This window comes from Sarcophilus harrisii, chromosome 3, assembly GCF_902635505.1.
Source record: "Sarcophilus harrisii chromosome 3, mSarHar1.11, whole genome shotgun sequence".
NCBI lineage: Eukaryota > Metazoa > Chordata > Mammalia > Dasyuromorphia > Dasyuridae > Sarcophilus > Sarcophilus harrisii.
Genome location: NC_045428.1, coordinates 170,374,689 through 170,396,439, shown reverse-complemented (window position 1 = coordinate 170,396,439; position 21,751 = coordinate 170,374,689). Strand labels below are relative to the sequence as shown.

Sequence of the window (21,751 nt, the reverse complement as noted above, 5' to 3'; positions counted from 1 at the left end):
GATACTAAAGGGAGGGCTGTGAGAAGCAAGTGGGTGCTCTGAGTTTAATACTGGGAAGAGAGGGGTAAGAGGGAAGAAGGAGAAAAGCATAAATAGGGATTAACAAGATGGCAAGTAATACAGAATGGGTAATTTGACATAAATGCGAAGATAGGTAAACTCCCCATAAGAGGAAGTATCATTAGCAGAATGGATTAAAGCCAGAATCTACAATGTATTGTTTACAGGAAACACACGTGAAGCAAGAGATACATAATGGTAAAAGGATGGACCAAAATCTACTTTTATACTTCAGGTGAAGTCAAAAACAGAGGTGTAATCCCTGATGATCTCAGATCAAGCAAAAACAAAAATTGATCTAATTAAAAGAGATGAGGAAGAGACTTCTCATCTTGCTAAAAGGTAGCATAAATGATGAAACAATAATACTATTAAAGCAATATTAAACATGTACCAAGTGGTGTAGCATCTAAATTCTTAAAAAGTGAAGAGCTATAAGAAAATAGATAACAAAACTATAATGGTGGGAGATCTCAACTTTGCACTCTCAAATTAGATAAATCAAATACAAAATAAATAAGAAAGAAGTCAAAGAATTAAATAGAATACTAGAAAAGTTAAATAGTAGACCTCTGGAGAAAGAAACAAAATGGAGACAGAAAGGTACACTTTTTCCAGCAGTTCATAGGTGTATACAAAATGAATATATATTAGACATAAGGCATAAAGCTCAAATGCAATAAGGCAGAAATTGTAAATGCATCCTTGCTTTCAGACCACGTGTAATAAAAAATTACCCTCAACAAAAGCCAGGAAAGTAGATCAAATAGTGGAAACTAAATAATCTCATACTAAGAATAATTGGGTGAAACAGCAAATCATAGACATGATGCTCTTCACCCAAGGAAAATGGCCGTAATGACACATCATATCAAAATGTGTGGGATACAGCCAAAGCAGTAATAAAGGAAATTTCACAGCCTCCTAGGAAACACTTGCGCCAAAGTAAAAAAGAAAAGGTCAACGAATTGGGCTTGCAACTAAAAATGCTAGAAAAGGAACAAATTAAAACCCCAGTCAAACACTAAACTTGAAATTCTAAAATAAAGGAGAGATCAATAAAATTGAAAGTAAAAAGCAGCCAATTAATTAATAAAACTAAGAAGAGTTGGTTCTATAGAAAAAACAACAAAATAGACAAACCCTTAGTAAATCTGATTAAAAAAAAAGGAAAGAGGAAAATCAAATTGTTAGTCTTAAAAAATGAAAGGAGAACTCGCCACTAATGAAGAGAAATTAGAGCAATAATTAGGAAGGAATTCTTGCCCAACTTTGTAGCAATAATTCAACAACAAATTAAATGGAAGAATACCTTCAAAAATATAGCTTGCCCAGATTAACAGAGGGAAGAAGTAAATATCCTAAACAACCTCATCTTAGAAAAAGAAATAGAACAAGCTATTAACCAACTCCCTAAGAAAAAAATCCCCAGGACCAAGACTAGGATTTAGATGTGAATTCTTATAAACATTTAAAAGACAATTAACCACAATGCTATACCAAACTCTTGAGAAAAAAAAAAAAAAGGCTGCTGGAAGAGGTCCTATGAAACTCCTTTTACAACACAGACATAGAACTGATACCTAAATGAGGGTAGGCTGAAAATAGAGAAAGAAAATTATAGACCAATCTCTCTAATGATTATCGATGCTAAAATTTAAAAAAATATTAGCAAAGATTACAAAAATCATTCCTAGGATAATACACTATGACCATTAAGTTTACATACCAGGAATGCAGGGCTGGTTCAATATTAGGAAAACTATTAGCATAATTGACATATCAATAAGCAAACTAACAAAAACCATATATTGATCATCTCGTAGATGCAGAAAAAACATTGATAAAATCCAATATCCATTCCTAATAAACACTTGAGAGTATGGAATAATAAGACTTTTTCTTAAAATAGTCTGACATATATTTAAAAACCATCAGTAAAGCATCATGCAATGGGGAAAACTGGAATCTTTCCCAGAAGTAGTCTGGGTGAAGCAAGGTTGCCCACTGTCACCATTATTATTCAATATTATATTAGAAACACTAGCCTTGGCGATAAAGTCAAGAAAGAGATTGAGGAATCCAGAATGACGGTAAGGAAACCAAATTATCACTCTTACAGATGATATGATGACATCTTAGAGAACCCTAAGATTCATAAGAAAAAACTGACCCAAATAATCATAACTTTGTAGCAAAGTTGCAGGTTAAAATAAATCCCCATAAATCCTCAACATTTTATACATCAACAACAAAATCAACAGCAAGAGATACAAAGAAATTCCATTCAAGACCAACTGTCAACAGCATAAGTATTCCCAGAATCTATCTACTGCAAAGGAAAGTCAGGAATTATATGAGCTAAATTACAAACTTTCCACACAAATAGTCAGACTTAAACAATTCTTCCCGGAAAAATATTAAGTGCTCCTAGATAGGTCGAGCAAATATAATAAAGATGACAATACTCCCCTAAACTAATCTGTTTGTTACAGTGTTATACCAATCAGATTTCCAAGAAAATATTTTAATGATCTAGAAAAATAACAACAAAATTCATATACTGGAATAATAAAAGGTCAAGAATCTCAAAAGAATTAATGAAAAAAAAAATCAAATGAAGGTGGCCTAGCTGTACCTGATCTAAAACTATATTATAAAAGCAGCAGTCACCAAAACCATTTTGGTATTGGCTAAAGAAATAGATTGGTCAGTCAGTGGAACAGGTTGGGTTCACAAAACAGAATGATCAACTGTAGCAATTCAGTGTTTGACAAGAGCAAGATCTAACTTTTGGGATAGAATTCATTATTTCACAAAAAACTGCTTCTGGGATAACTGGAAATTAGTATGGCAGAAATTAGGCATCGGACCCACACTTAATACCATACCAAGATAAGATCAAAAATGGGTCCATAGTTTAGACATAAGAATGAAGTTAAACAAATTGGAGGAACATAGGATAGTTTTATCTCAGACTTGTGGAAGAGGAAAGAAATTTGTGACTAAAGACAAACTAGAGACCATTATTGATCACAAATAGAAGGTACGATTACATCAAATTAAAAGCTTCTGTACAAACAAACTAGCCCTTAAACAAGATTAAAGGGAAGCAACAAACTGGAAACATCTTCCCAGTTAAAGGTTTCTAAATAAGAACTCATTTCCAGGCATATAGAGACAGCTCTAATTTGTAAGAAACAAGCCATTCTCAATTGATAAACGGTCAAAGGATATGAACAGATTTTTCAGATGATGAAATTCGAAATTATTACCACTCATATGAAGGGTCTTCCAAATCATTATTAATCAGAGGATACAAATTAAGACAACTCTGAGATACCACTACACACACCTGTCAGACTGGCTAAGATGACAGGAAAAATAATGATGATTGTTGGGAGGGATGTGTGGGAAAACTGGGACACTGATACATTGTTGGTGGGGCTGTAGCCAGACAGATCCAACCATTCTGGAGAGCAATCTGGATTATGCCCAAAAGTGATCAACCTGTGCATTCCCTTTAATCCAGCAGTACGGGCAACATACCCCAAGGAGATACTAAAAGAAGGAAAGGGACCAGTATGTACCAAAATGTTTGTGGCAGCCCTGTTTGTAGTGGTTAGAAGCCGGAAACTAGTGGATGCCTCATTGGAGAATAGTTGGAGTAAGTGTGGTATATGAATGTTATGGAATATTATTGTTCTGGAAGAAATGACCAGCAGGATGAATACAGAGGCTTGGAGAGAAGTGCATGAACTGATGCTAAGTGAAATAGGCAGAACCAAGAGAGATCATTATATGTCAATAACGATACTGGATGAAGATGTAATCTGATGGAGTGGATTTCTTTGACAAGAGACCTAATTCAGTTTCAATTGATCCAATGATGGACAGAAACAGCGCCAAAGAAAAAACACTGAAATGAATGTAAACTATTTGCATTTTTGTTTTTCTTCCATTCTACTTTCTGGATCAATTCTCCCTGTGCAACAAGAAATCATTTGGATCTGCACACATACATTGTATCTAGGATATACTAGAGACATATTCAACATACCACAGGACTGCTTGCCATCTGGGGAGGGGTGGAGGGTGGGAGGGAAAAATCGGAACAAAGTGATTGCAAGGGATAATGTTGTGAAAAAAAATTGCCCTGGCGGATTCTGTCAATAAAAGTTACTATAATAATAATAATAATAAAGAAGGTGTTTTCTGATGTTCAAAGTTTTCAACAAACAAAATCTTCTGTCAGAGACAAATTCTTTGGGTTCCCTAAGTAAGCTCAGCACTAATATCTAATTAAGTATGCCTAGGAGCAGAAGATTTATTAGAAATCTGAAATAATAACTTGAACTAGAAATTCAACACAAGGGAATGCCTGAAGTAAATATAATTTTGCTATCATGAAAAAAGAACAATTTCTGGCTTCACTTCTGAAGTCAGTAATGGAAGGAAATATCAAGTTAGATGAACATAAATGTTACCAGCACAGCTCAAGCTAAGCTAACTAAAAAGCAAATTGTTAAATCATTATGCATTCTACTAAATATTTCCCATCAGCTTTTAATTTCCCTGGCAATCATCTTGATAATAGGAAATCTAGAAGACTAAAAACTACCCACCTTGGTTTGGGCCCCCAATGATTATAGCAAGCACATTGTGGCATTTACTCACTCCCAAGCTTATTCTCCAAACTGAGTGGATAATCACAACAGAAGAGAATCCAGTGAATATAAAAGCCAAGATGAAAGTAGAGAATCAGAAAACTGGGAAATAAATCGTGCTGCCCGAAGGAAAAAGCCATCAATTTTAACATTTGATGTTAACATAATTTTCATGAGGTTGCTCATTATGTTATTTTTGCTCCTTTTCTGGAATTTTAAAAATGTATGTGTACATATTAATATATATATATATATATATATATATATATAATTGTATACATTCATGATGGAATCTTAAAATATTTTTCTCACAAAATTACATTTCAGTAGTAACATGATTTATTTGTAGGGGAATAAAAGTGAAGTTGGGAGCTGAGCAATTAGTAAATAGAAAAGCTGAATCATTTTGGCCTAAAGTTTTTATTCTTCCAATGACTGAGTTTTGATCCTATATAGACATCCAAGTTGATTTAGCTTTTAATGTAGAATATCAACATTCATATTCCTGAAACAACAGTTTCCAAATTTCCTTTGCAATTTTCTCAAAGTACTGAATGAAACATAGATAACTTTCATTCTAAGCAAGCTTTATGTGCAGAATTGAACTTTCAGAATAAACATAATAGGAAAATTAATCACTTTATTATCACATGAATTTCCAGATTATTTGGCAGGAATTTATCACATATTAAATTATTTGGCAGTCTTTATGAAATTGGATAGTATGACCCATTCCTCACTGGCCACTAGAGATTCTCAGATACAAGGAAAATCCAATTTAGATTTTAGATTTTAAATTAGATTTTAAATTTAGATTTTAAATTAGATATTTAATAACATAAGAGAAGAGAAGAGAAAAATTCTATAAGCAGAGGCTTTAGAGTCAAGGAATCTCCAGACATGGATAAATTTCTACACTTTGGTACAGGGCTTGTTCTGAAAGGGGAGGAAAGAGCCCAAAGCAACAAAAAACTGGAAGTTTCACATATAACCTGTAAATAAAAGGCTATTAAATAAAAATTTTAAAAAAAATACTGGAAGTTTCCAAGAAGTTGAACTGCTCGGCGCAAAGAGCAATTCCAATAATAAATAATGATGCAGGTGTGTTAGAATTGCCAAAATGACTAGAAATAATTATCTAAAATCCTTTATCACCATTCAATTTACAGCTTTGCATAAATAGCTATTTGGTGAAGGTACTGTCACTTCAGGGACCTCCTCCTGACTCATTAGGCTATTTGCTCTCCCAAAGGAATAAATTGGTCAGTAAGCTGCTCCACTGCTACCACATTCCCAGACACCCAAAGACATTTCAGCAGACCAAAGTAGTCATTCACTGGGGACCCATCACCAGGCCACCAGCAGCATTGTAAAATCACTCAAGAAAGTGTATGCTGACCTAATTAGGTGAGATAAAGAAAAGGTGAAAGTAAAGGAAGCTGTTCAAACACCTACAAGACACCTAGAATGACAACTAGAAACTCCTTTCAGTGAAGATTCCAGATGAAAATCTACCTTTTTGATTTGAACAGTCTTCTGAAATTGATAAACAGATCACTTCTATCAGCATTGAACCAGGTGTAGAAGTAGAAATCACCATTGTAGATACCTAACCATCATCTTTTAATAAATTTATTGCAAAATTGTGCATACTCTTTGATCTAGCATTGTCTCTACTAGACCTGTGCCCCACCAAGATCATAAAAAAGGGAAAAGTACCCACATGTTCAAAAATGTTTGTGGCAGTCCGTTTTGTAGAGGCAAAGAACTGAACACTTAGTGAATGTCCATCAATTGGGGAATGGCTGAATAAGTTATGCAATATGAATCAATATGCATATTTTTCTTATACCAATCTCTATAAGAGCGTGATGAGCAGGCTGAATTCTGAGGGCCTGGAGACTGCAGACTGATGTCGAGGTGGAAGTGAATATTAACAGAAGAACATTGTACACAGCAACAGCAAGATTATATGATGATCAATTCTGATGAATGTGGCTTTTTTCAAAAGTGAGGTGATTCAGGCCACTTCCAATGGTCATGTGATGAAGAGAGCCATCTGTACCCAGAGAAAGGACTGTGTGTGGATCTGTAACTTCATAAATGCCATCTTTTTGTTGTTATTGTTGCTTATATTTTGTTCTTTTCTCATTTTTTCTTTTGATATGATTTTTTTCAGCATTACTAACAAAGATAGTTACAAATATGTATGAACAATTGCACATGTTTAACATATATTGGATTATTAACATCTGGAAAAAGTAGGTGAGAGGAAAGAAAAGGAGGAAGAAAAATTTGTAACAAAGTTTTTTGCAAGGGTGTATCTTGAAACTTATCTATATACATGTTTTGAAAATAAAAGACTTTAATTAAAAAATATTCAAGAATTAAAATAAAAATAGTTACCAATTAAAAAAAATAAAAGGTTAGATAGTTTACTCAAGGTCACAACAGTTTATATAGGTTTTGGATTAGAACCCAGTTTTTTGCCCCCAAGTTTAACACACTATCTATGAAGCCATGTTCTTTCTAAATCTAGAATTGATTATTTCCATATCTTGCATTTAATGGCTTAACAGTCTTTGAGATGTTTATTGTAATAGTTCCCTAACTATCCCACACTCACAGTGAAGTTTAACAAAGTAATGACAAAATAACTATCATTACTCTAATTCCTCAGTACATCAAAGTCATCACTATGATAACTAATGAAGTTATTGCTTTGCTTAGTTCTCCTTTAGATTAATGGCTTAAGAAATGAACACCATCATTTTCTGATTTGCTACCTGCTACCTCTATCTCCTCTCACCATCCTCAAGGTATATAAAGAGAGAGGATTGAAAGTTATCGATGATAAAGTTTGACTTAAATTGTGAAAGATGTCTTCATCATCACAAGTAGCTTTCCCAGGAAATACTATAAATCCATCTATTGTAAATCTGATTTCTGATAAATGAAGAACAAAGAATGGCAGATGCCTTGATCTACTTGTGTCTGGTTTAGTTCACCCCTTTCTTTATGTAGTACTACATCACTCCTATCAAGAATGAATTTTTCACAGCAGAAATAATTGTTGTCTCTTTAATAGGCCAGCCATTAATTATCATCAAAACTCTTTCCTACCAATAGGTTTTAGAAAATTATTTTTATATTTAATTAAAATACTTAAATATGTGGACTGTAGCTACCGCCAATACAAATATTTCACTTGTCTACTGAACGTTAAGATTTATAAACTGTTTTAAATGCAAGTAGGATCAGACACATCTGATTAAGAAGCAAAAATCGAATTAAAATCTCCTGGTATTTAAAACTCTTCATAAGCGGCACATACACATAGATAAGTCACATCTCCAATCTTCTTGGCTACCACCCCCCACCATGTCCTCTTCTGATCCAGCGACACTGGTCATAGGTACCTAAAACCAGACACTAACATATCTCAACGCTTGAGAATTCTCATATGATTTATCCTCTTGTTTAAAATGCTCTCCTTCCTCATCTTCCTTCTGACTTTGCTCTCTTACTTCAGTTAAAAAGAAAGGAAGGAATAGGTGAGAAATGCAGTAGAGGATGTCAACATGTAATCTTGGGTGCCAAAATCTTTAGGATGTAAGAGAAACAGCAATTCTATCAGGTTCCAAAAGTCCTAAGTTTGTGCTTCAGGGCAACTCAGGCATCTTGAGAGTAATGCCATTTCAAGACTGAAGAAGGTAAAGGGTTTTATGAAACAATTTGGGGTCAGGTCCTGAGGAGATGGTTATGAAGGAATGTAGAGGTTTTTAGCGCGATTAAAAAACTAGCAGAGATATGGTTAGGAAGTAGAAGATTTGGCAGAAAAAAACTAAGCTACCAGCAGGTTTTTGTAGGCTACACCACCAGAGAAAAAGTTATTAAATGGACATTTCTTTTAAATTCAACATACATATAAATATATAATTAAACCTTTCATTGTCACTCAGGACAACTATACCATAAATGCATGTCATTGCTGCCAAGGAGAACGAAATGAGGGAGTTTGTAAGAATTCATTCATATCACCACCATTGGGGGGGGAACCCACAAAACTCAGTATATATCTTTTAAAGATGATGAATTTGTATTTTGTTCCTAACTCTTTTTTTGTTTAGTTAAAAATCTCCTTGCTCAAGAATTGTGATAGCTACTTCTTTTTTTTCTCTCTTGTACTTTACTTTTTTTTTTTACATTTTGACCTTTATTTTTCAAGTTGCATATCTATTTGAAAGCTATTTTAATATATATTATAAGATATAGGTCAAAAGCTAATTTCTGCCAAATAGAATTCTAGTTTTTCCAGAACTCTTTGTCGAATACTGAATCCTTCCCCTGGCAATTTATATATTTTTCTTATTTTTATTTTGAAAAAAATTCTTTACAACATGCATTTCGACTTTATCCCTCCCTCCCTCTGCCCCCTTCTCCAGATGGCAAGTAGTCCTATACATGTTGAATATGTCACAGTATATCCTAGATACAATATATGTGTGTAGAACTAAACAGGCCTCTTGTTGCACAAGAAGAATTGGATTCAGAAGGTAAAAATAGTCCAGGCAGAAAAACAAAAATACAAACAGTTTACATTCATTTCCCAGTGTTCTTTCTTTGGGTGTAGCTACTTCTGTCCATCACTGATCAATTGAAACTGAGTTAGATCTTCTCTTTGTCAAAGAAATCCACTTCCATCAGAATACATCCTCATACAGTATTGTTGTTGAAGTATATAATGATCTCCTGGTTCTGCTTATTTCACTTAGCATCAGTTCATGTAAGTCTCTCCATACTTCTCTGTATTCATCTTTGTTGGTCATTTTTTACAGAACAATAATATTCCATAAAATTCATATACCACAATTTGCCTAACTATTCTCCAATTGATGGGCATCTGTGGTGTTCTTCTTCTTTAAAATATAATGGTTCTCTAAGAGCAGGTTCCTTGGGGAGGTCTTTCTAGTATCAGTTCAGATCAATAATCATCCCAAATGCAGCCAGGGATTAAAATACAGTCTTTTATTGTCTCTTCCAAAATCTGATCTCCTTCACTTGGGGCTCGGCTAGTTTTCTGGAGGCCTTCTCTCTCCTTGTTTCCAAGAGCTTTTGCCACTAGTCTTTTGCCTCTGCTCCCTTCACCCTACAGCCAGCACAAAGGTGGAAGATAGAATGAATCTGTCTTTCCTCCAAGAGAGGGCTTCTCCTGAACTGACTGACTGGCCCACTGAAGCTCTTTTTCAGTGTAAAAGGTTGACTCCTCCTCCAAGAGAGTGGGATTATGGGATCTTAAAGTGGGATAATGGGTTTCTGGTTTGTGAATCTCATACTGAATACTGACTTGTGAATCTCCCAAAAGTGTGAACTCCAGTGAGTACTTAAATACATTAGTGAGCTAGAGGATTTAGTACCATGATAAATTAGGCAACTGACTTATCACTTTGTAAGAATTCTAACAGGCATCCATTCATTTTCCAGTTTCTAGCCACATCAAACAGGGCTGCCACAAACATTTTGGCACATACTGGTCCCTTTCCCTTCTTTAGTATCTCTTTGGGGTATAAGCCCAGTAGTAGCACTGCTGGATCAAAGGGTATGCACAGTTTGATAACTTTTGGGGCATAATTCCAGATTGCTCTCCAGAATGTTTGGATCCGTTCACAACCCCACCAACAATGCATCTGTGTCCCAGTTTTCCTGCATCCCCTCCAGCATTCATCATTATTTTTTCCTGTCCTCTTAACCAATCTGACAGGTGTGTAGTGGTATCTCAGAGCTGTCTTAATGTGCATTTCTGTGATCAATAGTGATTTGGAACACTCTTTCATATGAGTGGAAATAGTTCCAATTTCATCATCTGAAAATTATCTGTTTATATCCTTTGACCATTTATCAATTAGAGAATGGCTTGATTTCTTATAAATCAGAGTCAATTCTCTATATATTTTGGAAATGAGGCCTTTATCAGATTGTGAAAATCTTTTCCCAGTTTGTTGCTTCCCTTCTAATTTAGTTTTGTTTGTACAAAGGCTTTTTAATTTGATATAATCAAAATTTTCTATTTTGTGATCAATAATGATCTCTAGTTCATTTTTGGTCACAAATTTCTTCCTCCTCCACAAGTCTGAGAGGTAAACTATCCTATGTTCCTCTAATTTATTTATTTCGTTCTTTATGCCTAAATCATGGACCCATATTGATCTTATCTTGGTATACGGTGTTAAGTGTGGGTCCATGCCTAATTTCTACCATACTAATTTTCAGTTTTCCCAGCAGTTTTTGTCAAATAATGAATTCTTATCCCAAAAGCTGGGATCTTTGATTTCTATAGTTGACTATTTTGTCTTGCGAACCTAACCTATTCCACTGATGAACTAATCTATTTCGTAGCTAATACCAAATATTGGTGACTGCTGCTTTATAATATAGTTTTAGATCAGGTACAGCTAGGCCACCTTCATTTGATTTTTTTTTCATTAATTCCCTTGAGATACTCGATCTTTTGTTCTTCCATATGAATTTTGTTCTTATTTTTTCTAGATCATTAAAATATTTTCTTGGGAGTCTGATTGGTATAGCACTAAATAAATAGATTAGTTTAGGGAGTATTGTCATCTATATTATATTTGCTCGGCCTATGTAAGAGCACTTAATATTTTTCCAATTATTTAAATCTGACTTTATTTGTGTGGAAAGTTTTTTGTAATTTTGCTCATATAATTCCTGACTTTCCTTTGTATATAGATTCTCAAATATTTTATGCTATCGACAGTAATTTTGAATGGAATTTCTCTTTGTATCTCTAGCTGTTGGATTTTGTTGGTGATGTATAAAAATGCTGAGGATTTATGGGGATTTATTTTGTATCCTGCAACTTTGCTAAAGTTATGGATTATTTCTAATAGCTTTTTAGTAGAATCTCCAGGGTTCTCTAAGTATACCATCATATCACCTGCAAAGAATGATTGTTTGGTTTCCTACTCTAATTCCTTTACTCTTTTTCTCGACTCCTATTACTGAGGCTAGCATTTCTAATACAGTATTGAATGATAATGGTGATAGTGGGCAACCTTGCTTCACTCCAGATCTTACTGGGAAAGGTTCCAGTTTTTCCCCATTGCATATGATGCTTACTGACAGTTTTAAATATATACTCCTGACTATTTTAAGGAAGAGTTCATTTAATCCTATATTTTCAAGTGTTTTTATTAGTAATGGATGCTGGATTTTATCAAATGCTTTTTCTGCATCTATTGAGATGATCATATAGTTTTTGTTAATTTGGTTATTGATATAGTCAATTATGCTAATAATTTTCCTAATATTGAACCAGCCCTGCATTCCTGGTATAAATCCTACTTGGTCATAGTGTATTATCCTGGGGATGATTTTCTGTAATCTTTTTTAATATTTCATTTAAGATTTTAGCATCAATATTCATTAGGGAGATTGGTCTATAATTTTCTTTCTCTGTTTTCAACCTACCTGGTTTAGGTATCAGTACCATGTCTGTGTCATAAAAAGAATTTGGTAGGTCTCCTTCATTTCCTATTTTTTTCAAATAGCTTATATAACATTGGGGCCAATTGTTCTTTAAATGTTTGGTAGAATTCACATGTAAATCCATCTGGTCCTAGGGATTTTTTCTTAGCGAGTTGATTAATAGTTTGTTCTACTTCTTTTTCTGAAATGGGACTATTTAAGCAATTTACTTCCTCCTCTGTTAATTTGGGAAGCCTATATTTTTGGAAGTATTTATCCATTTCACTTAGGTTATCAGATTTTTTGGTATAAAGTTGGGCAAGGTAACTCCATATTATTGTTCTAATTTCTTCATTGGTGGAAGGTTCCCCCTTTTCATTTTTAAGACTAACAATTTGATTTTCCTCTTTCCTTTTTCTAATCAGGTTTACCAAAGGTTTATCTATTTTATTGCTTTTTTTCATAAAACCAACTCTTAGTTTTATTTATTAATTCAATAGTTTTTTTTTACTTTCAATATTATTAATTTCTCCTTTTAATTTTAGAATTTCAAGCTTAATATTTGATTGGAGATTTTTAATTTGGTCTTTTTTCTAGCTTTTTGAGTTGCAAGAACAGTTCATTTATCTTCTCTTTCCCTATTTTATTCAAGTAAGCCTATAAAGATATAAAATGTCCTCTTATTACTGCTTTGGCTGAATTCCACAAATTTTGCTATGATGTCTCATCATTGTCCTTATCTTGAGTGAAATTATTAATAGTGTCTATAATTTGCTGTTTCATCCAATCATTCTTTAAGCTGAGATTGATTATTTAATTTCCAATTACTTTTTGGTCTGTTTACCCTTAATTTTTGTTGAATGTAGTTTTTATTGCATCATGATCTGAAAAAAAAGCATTTATTATTTTTGCCTTCCTGCATTTAATTTTGAAGTCTTTATGTCCTAATATATGGTGAATTTTTGTATAGGTTCCATGAACTGCTGAGAAAAAAGTGTACTCTTTTCTGTCACCATTCAGTTTTCTCCAAAGATCTATCATATCTAATTTTTCTAATATTCTATTTACCTCTTTAATTTCTTTCTTATTTGTTTTGTGGTTTGATTTGTCTAATTCTGAGATGCAAGACTGAGATCTCCCACTATTATAGTTTTGTTGTCTATTTCTTCTTGCAACTCTCTTAACTTCTCCTTTAGGAAGTTGAATGCTATACCACTTGGTGCATATATGTTTGATATTGATATAGCTTCATTGTCTATAGCACCCTTTAGCAAAATATAGTTTTCTTCCTTATCTCTTTTGATTATATCAATTTTTGCTTTTGCTTGATCTGAGATAAGGATGGCTACCCCAGCTTTCTTGACTTCACTTGAAGCATAATAGATTCTGCTCCAGCCTTTTACCTTTACTCTGTATGTATCTCCCTGTTTTAAATGTGTTTCCTGTAAACAACATGTTGTAGGGTTCTGGCTTTTGATCCAGTCTGCTATCTGCCTCCACTTTGTGGGAGAGTTCATCCCATTCACATTTACAGTTAAAATGACTAATTGTGTATTTCCTGCCATCCTAATAGCCCCAGATTATGCTTTCCTTTTTCTTCCCCCCCCCCTTACCTCTTTCCCTAGTATCTTCATCACACAGCTCTCCCTCTTCAGGATCCCTCCCTTCTCCCTTTGAATCTGTTTCTCTTTCTTTTACCCTTCCCTTATTACTCTTTTTTCCTTTTCCCTTTCCCTCTCCCATTTTTTAATGAGGTGAGAGAAGATTCTCTGTAACACAAATATGTCAATTATTTCCTCTTTGAGCCAATTCTTATGAGAGTAAGATTCACACAATGTTCCTCCCCCTCTGTAAATTCCCTCAGGTCTGAAACCTTTCCTTTTGCCTCATTGTGGGATGTAGTTTCCTTCTTTTTATCTCCCCTTTTCCCTTTTTCTGACACTATCCCCTTTCCATTTATACTTCCCTTTTTATGTTATATTAGTAAAATCAAATTATACATCTGGTTTTTATGTATATTCACAATAGTTTTCAAGAGTTCCTTTTACCTTTTCCTACTTCTCTTGAGTCCTGTGGTTGGAGATCAATTTTTTTTTTTTTGTTTAAATCTGGTTTTTTCCTTAGAAACAAATGGAATTCCTCTGTTTCATTAAATGTCCAATTTCTTCCGTAGAAAAAATACTCGGCTTAACTGAGTAGTTTATTCTTGGCTGTGATCCAACTTCTTTTGCCTTTTAGAATATCAGATTCGATCCTTTAATGTTGAGGCAGCCAGATCTTGAGTGACCCTTACTGTGGCACCTCGGTATTTGAATTGTTTTTTCCTGGTTGCTTGTACTATTTTCTCTTTATTCTAAAGATTCTGAAATTTGGCCACAATATTCCTTGGAGTTTTTATTTTAGGGTCTTTTTCAAAAGGTGTTTGATGGATTTTCAATGCCTATTACTTCTTGGCAGTTCTCTTTGATGATTTCCTGTATAATAGTATCTAGGGTCTTTTTTCCTCAAAATTTTCATGTAGTCCAAGGATCCTCAGGTTATCTCTCCTAGATCTATTTTCCAGATTTGTTGTTTTTCCAAGTAAATATTTGACCTTTTTTTCAATCTTTCATTTTTTTTGGTTTTGCTTGACTGATTCTTGATGTCTCAATGAATCAATCATTTTTATTTGTTCAGTTCTGATTTTTAGTGAGTTATTTTCTTCAGTAGCTTTTAAAAATTCTTTTTGCATATGTCCAATTGAGTTTTTAAATGAGTTGTTTAGCTCTATGGAATTTTTTCCATTTCACTATTTTTTTTATTGAGTTATTTTCTTTTTTCAATTCACAATTCTGCATCTGTGAAGGTTTTCTGGAGGCAGCCTTAGTCTCAGTTGAAATAAATAATTACTCCAAAATCGCAGCCAGCTGATAAAAGATCTGAACTTTTATTGTGTCCTTCAATAAAGCCCGGTTAGCTCAGGCCTATCTCTCTGCTTGGTTCTAAGAGTTCTGCCCGAATGTCTCCAAATCCAAAGGTTTTTCCTTCCAACTCCAGCCAGCAGCAAGGTAGAAGATATGATGAATCTCTCTTGTAACTCAAGTAACTAACTCCAGTAACTCCCACAAGTAAAACTAACTCAAGCTCCAAGAGCTCCCTATATATCTAATCTCCCAAAGGTTAACTCTGCCTTTTGGAGGGAGAGAGATTATGGGTTATCTCCCAGAGTGCTCTCTGGCTCTAAGGGAGGTGTGAATTTGGTTATCTCATTCTAAACCTGAATCTCCCAAACATGTGAACTCCACTGAGTACTTAGATACTTAAGAGCTCTCTAAAGGTGTGAACACAAGCATTGTTTCCATCAGTATTAGCAACTTATCACCTTGTAAGGATTCGATCTAAGGTGTGAACCAATAAGCACAGTATCAATTCTATTGAGTTAACACTAGGATTCTGACATCACCCTTGATTTTTCACCTTGTTTCAAATTGAATTGACACTAGGATTCCAACATGCATCCTTGCACTTCTTGGGAGTTTTTTACCTTTTCCAATTCACATTTCAGGAAGTTGTTGCTCTCTTTCATATTTTCTCTTTCCTTTCCCCATTTTTCTAATAGTTCTCTTTTAAGGTTTTTAATAGTCTCTTTGAGGAGAGCCTTTCGTATTGGGGACTAACAATTGTCTGGAGACTGTCTACTATTAGTCTCTTCAGGGTGGAAAAGCTGCTCTCTTTCTGTAAAGACACTATCAATCGTCCTTTTGATTTTTTTATTCATTTTTTAAAGCCTGTAGGGTCTGCCTTCAGGGCTACATGGTTACCAGTTTCCTCTGCAGAGCAGCGATAGGTATATGGATGGGTAGCTGTTCTGCCAACCAGGTACAAAGAGCAGTGAGGTACAGAAGTGCTCTGGGAAAGAGTTCCCTATGTGGAAGTAACTCAAGCCTGCAGAGCTGAGCTGGGAAAGTGCCCTGCAAAGAAACCGCACTGAGTGGGATAACGATTGCCCTGGGGCTAGACTCTGAGCAGTGAGAGTTTCACTACCCCAAGCCAAAGCCTGCCCTGGGGCTGTGGGTATTATAGGCTGAGCAGTGAAGAACCCTACAGGGACCTGAAATGTCTCTGGCCCTGGGAAGCACAGTCTGCTAGGGAAGTACTATTGCCCCAGGCCAAGCCCCGCACTGTGCAGATTAGAGGCTGCCAGGGCTGTGCCCCCCTGCCTTGCAGATTTGTATCTACCCCCACAAAAGCCCTGAACTTCAGGATGAGGCTACGGGGCTGTATTACAGTTTGCCTGAGTCACTTCCAGTTTTGAGTAGTTACAGCCAGATCTCATTAGGTTCTGGCGTTTTTTAGAGTACCCTCTGTTTTAGGCTTTAATCTCTCTGCCAGTGTACTGCTTTGTAATCAAGGCAGAGCAGTTAGCCTATAGCAGAGTCATCTCTGTAGCTTCTCTAGCCATAGAGATCACCCGTGCCCCTGGTCTGCTCAGGACTCTCCCTGCCTGTCTTGGCCCCTCAGGACAAACCTTTCCTGGCAATCTTCCAGATTATCTTCAACTGGTAAATTGTATACTTCTAATCTTCATGAATTTGAGCACTATTTTTGAGACTGAATTTAATAGTTGGTTGTGAGGGGATGAGAGGAGCTTAGAAAGTCATATATGCCTTCTCTGCCATCTTGGCTCTGCCCCTGGAAGTGAGAGTCCTAGATTTTTCAATTTATCAAACACCACTACAAAATTTCACACTATTTTAACTTCATTCAATTATTCTAGTTTGTTAATCTATTGGGAGATTTAAAATTCGGTAATTCCAATGTAATTTCCCTCTGATTTGTGATGACACACAATATTCTATGCAGGGCCTAAGCAGGGTAATTAAAGTGCAAGAAAATACAGTGTTGTCTCATGCTTGGGTGGAGAGGAGGCATCAGCTGGGGAAGACAACTTTAGATATATTGAGTCTGAATCTTGGGAGTCATTCCTTCATTTAAAAATCCCCCTAAATATCTCTGTCTGATCCAGGAATGGCATCAGAATTGTTTTGTTCTTGTTGTTTGTTGTATGTTGCAATCAACCAAAGCTTACTTCTTTTTTGGCTTTAGTTGAATATTTTGTTTATTTGCTTTTGTCTTTTCATAGAGTGGTACAGATTAGGGCTTCTTAAACTTTTTCAAATCAGGACCCCTTTTTACCAAAAATTTTTATATGATCCCAGAGATTTAGGTTTATAAAATAAGTATGCAAAACAGACATTTATTGATAATAAATCGCATTTTGCAACCTCCTACATTCAGTTCTGAGATCTCATATGGGGTCATGAACTACAATTTAAGAAATTGGGATATAGATGAAAGGCTGAAGTACTATCTATGATAGATAAGTAGAAACTAAGTCTTGGAAATACATGTCCAGTATTTTTTCCATCATACCTCTTGGCAATCAGATTGATAATTTACCATCCCTTGATTCTTCTCTGATCTTGATTTAAGAAGATTTTTAATGACAGATTTAAATTGATCCATATGCAAATAACTTATTTAGCCAGAATTAGAGCATCTTTTCCAGGGAAGAAGATGGTCATTCAACGAAAAACGAAAAAGCTATAAATCCCAAGTATACAGGTATATAAAATACATATAAAAGAATTTACTGATGATATATATTATGACTCCCCCCATCATTTAGTTACATGACTCCATATGGGATTTACCCACAGCCTAAGAAACTTTATTCTAGAATATTAATTGGTTGGTGGGATCTTATTGGACAGGTTTATGTCGATAAGAAGCTGTGTTATGTTAGCTCTCAATTACCTCTTAACTACTCTCTTTGATATTTAAATTGCTGCCAGTAAATTACTAAAATTCTCAGGAGAATATACTTTACTGGTCCATTGATCCTTATGCCATGTTTATGAATCAGTGTATTGCAGAAGTGATACTTTAAGATACCATCTGGTCTTGTAGGCAAGGTAAAGAATTTTTTTTTGGTATCTTAGACTATTTGGGTTTTTGTTATTGTTGTTTACTTGTTTCAGTTGTGTTCAACTCTTTATGACCTTTTTAAGGGTTTGCTTAACATGGATTTTCATTTTCTTCTTCAGCTCATTTTACAGATGAGAATCTAAAGCAGAGTTAAGTGACTTGTATAGGGTCACACAGCTATTATGTGTCTGAATCCAAAATTGAACTCAAGACAATTAGTTTTCCTAACTTCAGGCCCAACATTCTCTCCAATGGCATTATTAGCTGTTCAATGCCTTTGGTAGTATGATGAAATCTATTGACTCTTTCTTTAAAGAGTCTTTAAATAAAATAAGAGCCTTTAAATTGAAGAGACTTTAAATAATGTATTTGAAGGCATAAAACAAGATATATAGGCATAAAAAGTAAACCAACTATATTTAAAATAATTATCAACAATTGTTTTAAGTTACTGATTTCAGATCAGTTCTTGGATCTAAAACATGCAATCATACACCTTTGTAAATTAATCTAAGATTTTCAAAGCACTTTCCCCATAAAAACTCTGTTAGGTAAATAGTATGAATCCTGTATTTATATTCCTATATTATAATTGAGAACAATGAGACTTAGCTAGATTAAATGGCTTCATCATAGCTTCACAATTATTAAGTGTCAGAGTTAAAATATGAACCCAGATTTTCTAACCAGATGTTATTAAACTACCCATAATTGATGATTGCCTGTTTTTCTTGCATGATTAGGTTCAAAAATCTGGTGATGGAAGGTTATCTAGAGATCACCTGGTCTAACTCCCTCATTTCATAGTTGAGAAGTGAGACACAATAAGATTAAATAATTTTTATAAAAGTCTCAGTCTTAGAAATAGGAAATGTCAATTAATTTATTGAATTATTAATTAATTTATTGTGACCTGAGTGAAAAGGGGGGAAAATCTCCTGAGGAACTCATGGTTCAGGTGCCCACCCTTGCATTCTACCTATAAATTCATTGCACTCAGTTTGCTCAGGAGTAAGAATAACTATAAATGGCTAAAAACCTCAGTCTTAGTGCTCACTGTTTATCACTCAAAAAATAGGTCTTCTAAATGGCCCTTTGGGTCAAGAAGGGACAGCACACTTGGGTTTTTGTATACTCTGAGTGAGAGACCAAGACAGAAACAGACAGAGAATAATGTTTCAATTATACTTCAATAAGGCAAAGAGAGAATATAGACATGGGATGGTAGTTGAAGCTAGGCAGCACTAGGAAGAGAATGAACAAGGGGAGAGGAAGGGAAAGAGAGAGTATCTACATAACCACAGATTGAAATTGGGAGGATTTGAATAGCATAGAGTTTTACAAAGGATTCTTACTCCAAAGTCAAAGGTTCATTGCCTTTTTGTTTTGTTTTATTTTGAGACCCTTTAGGTTTTTTCTTCAATGATTCATTCTAATGCTTTCATTTTTCTGATACTCGTGAATGCTTTTTATACTTATAAGGAGGTTATGGAGCAGGCGTGTGCTTCTAGACAAATGTTTCAATAATCAATTCTCTGGGAGAAAATGTACTTTTTAAAATATATTCTCCATTACTTTCTTAAATCTAATCAACAAAATAACAAATTAGCTCTTTTGCTGATTGTTTGAGTTATAAATACTCACAATGAAAATTTAAGTCTACTCTCCTGAACCAAAATAACTAAAAATACAGTCATTCCAACATATGCCTGGTATGCAAGTAAGAGGTACATATAATCTATGGTTTGAAGTCATCTGAGAAATCATCATATTCAACATATGCCACTTTGTGTGGTACAGCAAGTCCTAACTCAAAATGACTACTCAGAGATTTCTCAAAGAGAACAGTAGCTTTATTAGAATCTTGGGAAAAGCAGCCGCTCCACTCACTGCCTTGGGTTCTAATTAAAGCTCTGTTTACTACTGTTGTGATTTTGAACAAGTTACTTTCTTTTTTTGATTCTCTGATATCAAACTACACAGAAAATAAAATTTAATTGTTCTTTATGGTTAACTCCTTTGACCAATCGTGGTCTTAAAAAGAAAGTACAACTCATAACACTTCAATTATAGTATTTTCTTTCCTTTCAGGTGCAACCATCAGTGTGATTATTGATATCAATATAAACCTTTCAGTTATTGTTTCTGCCTTGATTGCAATTCTGTATACCCTGGTGGGTGGACTCTACTCAGTTGCCTACACTGGTGTTGTCCAACTCTTCTGCATTTTCTTGGGACTGGTGAGTTTGGCCAACTATTTTGCCACTTTCAAAATAGTGTTTCTGTATGACAAGTCAACTAAAAGTCAGTTAATATGTATTTTCTATCATGGAGAGGACGGGAGATAGATAAGGGATTCATTATCACTAAGAACTAAGTAACTAAAAACAAGATATCACTCATGGATGGCTGGGTTTCATTTAGAACCAAGCATTGAATTTGTTTTTACATTTTTGGTTGTTTTTCTTGATTATTAAATTGTTTTAAACTATTAAAACCTGTTTATCCTCCTCTCTCTCTTTTTTCTTTAACTCTGTCCCTCCTCAAAAATGTGTTTTGCTTCTAATCACTATCTCCCTTAATCTACCTTCCCTTTTATCCCACAAATTTACCTGTAACTGTGTTCAAACTGTTGTCTTCTAAATTGTGTTTTAATCTTTTCTGTCATGATAGTAGATTTTCTGCTTTTTCTCCTCAACTAATTTGGGGGTCTGAAAATTTTCCATGCTTCTAAGATAGTTTAATGATTAGGGGAGGGAGCTGATCACTGTTTTCCAGTTCTCTACTCTGGTCTTTATTAAGGAAGGACCCCATATTCCTGTGACAAAAACTACTGGTGCTTTTCTACACCCTGGACTACAACCCAGCAGTATGTGGGGGCAATACAACAATGTCCTGCACTCAGTGTCAGCTCAGGGTCCCCTAGAATCTTCTTCTGACCAATTGTCTAAACCCCTTACAATCTCTGAAATGAGAGCTCCTCAAGCTACTACTACTGCTTGTTTCAGCAACTTCCTTGACCTGCCACTGCTTCTGGCTGCTGCTTTTTGATCCAATTTTCTAAATTTTCCCTTGTGATCACCTAAGTTGTCTTGGGCTAGAAAAAATTTTACCCCAACCTTTTGTTGATTTTGCCATTCCAGAATCCAAATGGACATGATATTTTAGAGTTGTTTAAAGAAGAATCTTGGGAGATTTATGAAAACCTGAACATGTTATAATGTTAATTTTTTGTTACAGTGGATCAGCATACCTTTTGCGATGTCACATCATGCTGTTGCAGACATTAGATTTACTGCTGTGCATGAACTTTTCCAGGAACCTTGGTTAGGATCTCTTAAATCAAATGAAGTATACACTTGGATTGATAATTTTCTTTTACTGGTAAGTGATATCTTACAAATAAAATATCTGGTTTGTCATGGAATAAATCTTCATCTTTTGACAGAGACAATAACTGACTAAAACTGCCTTACTAAACCAGATGTCAGGTGGCCCAGGAAAGCCCATATTCTGTCACATTCTGTCAGATGGGCCAAGTAAGCCCAGGGAGTCTTTTCATTTTCAAT

The 21,751-nt window shown here is 34.7% G+C and overlaps 1 protein-coding gene across 1 annotated transcript in view; it reads left to right on the top strand.

Moving 5' to 3' along the window:
- Positions 1-18,370: 18,370 nt before the first annotated feature.
- The window catches only part of LOC105750245 (high affinity choline transporter 1-like), a 29,129-nt gene continuing 25,748 nt past the window's right edge, over positions 18,371-21,751 (top strand). The window contains 3 exon segments of the mRNA XM_031958784.1: positions 18,371-20,080; positions 20,274-20,422; positions 21,423-21,566. Of these exon segments, the coding sequence (XP_031814644.1) occupies positions 19,999-20,080; positions 20,274-20,422; positions 21,423-21,566 (375 nt within the window). The 5' untranslated portion in view covers positions 18,371-19,998.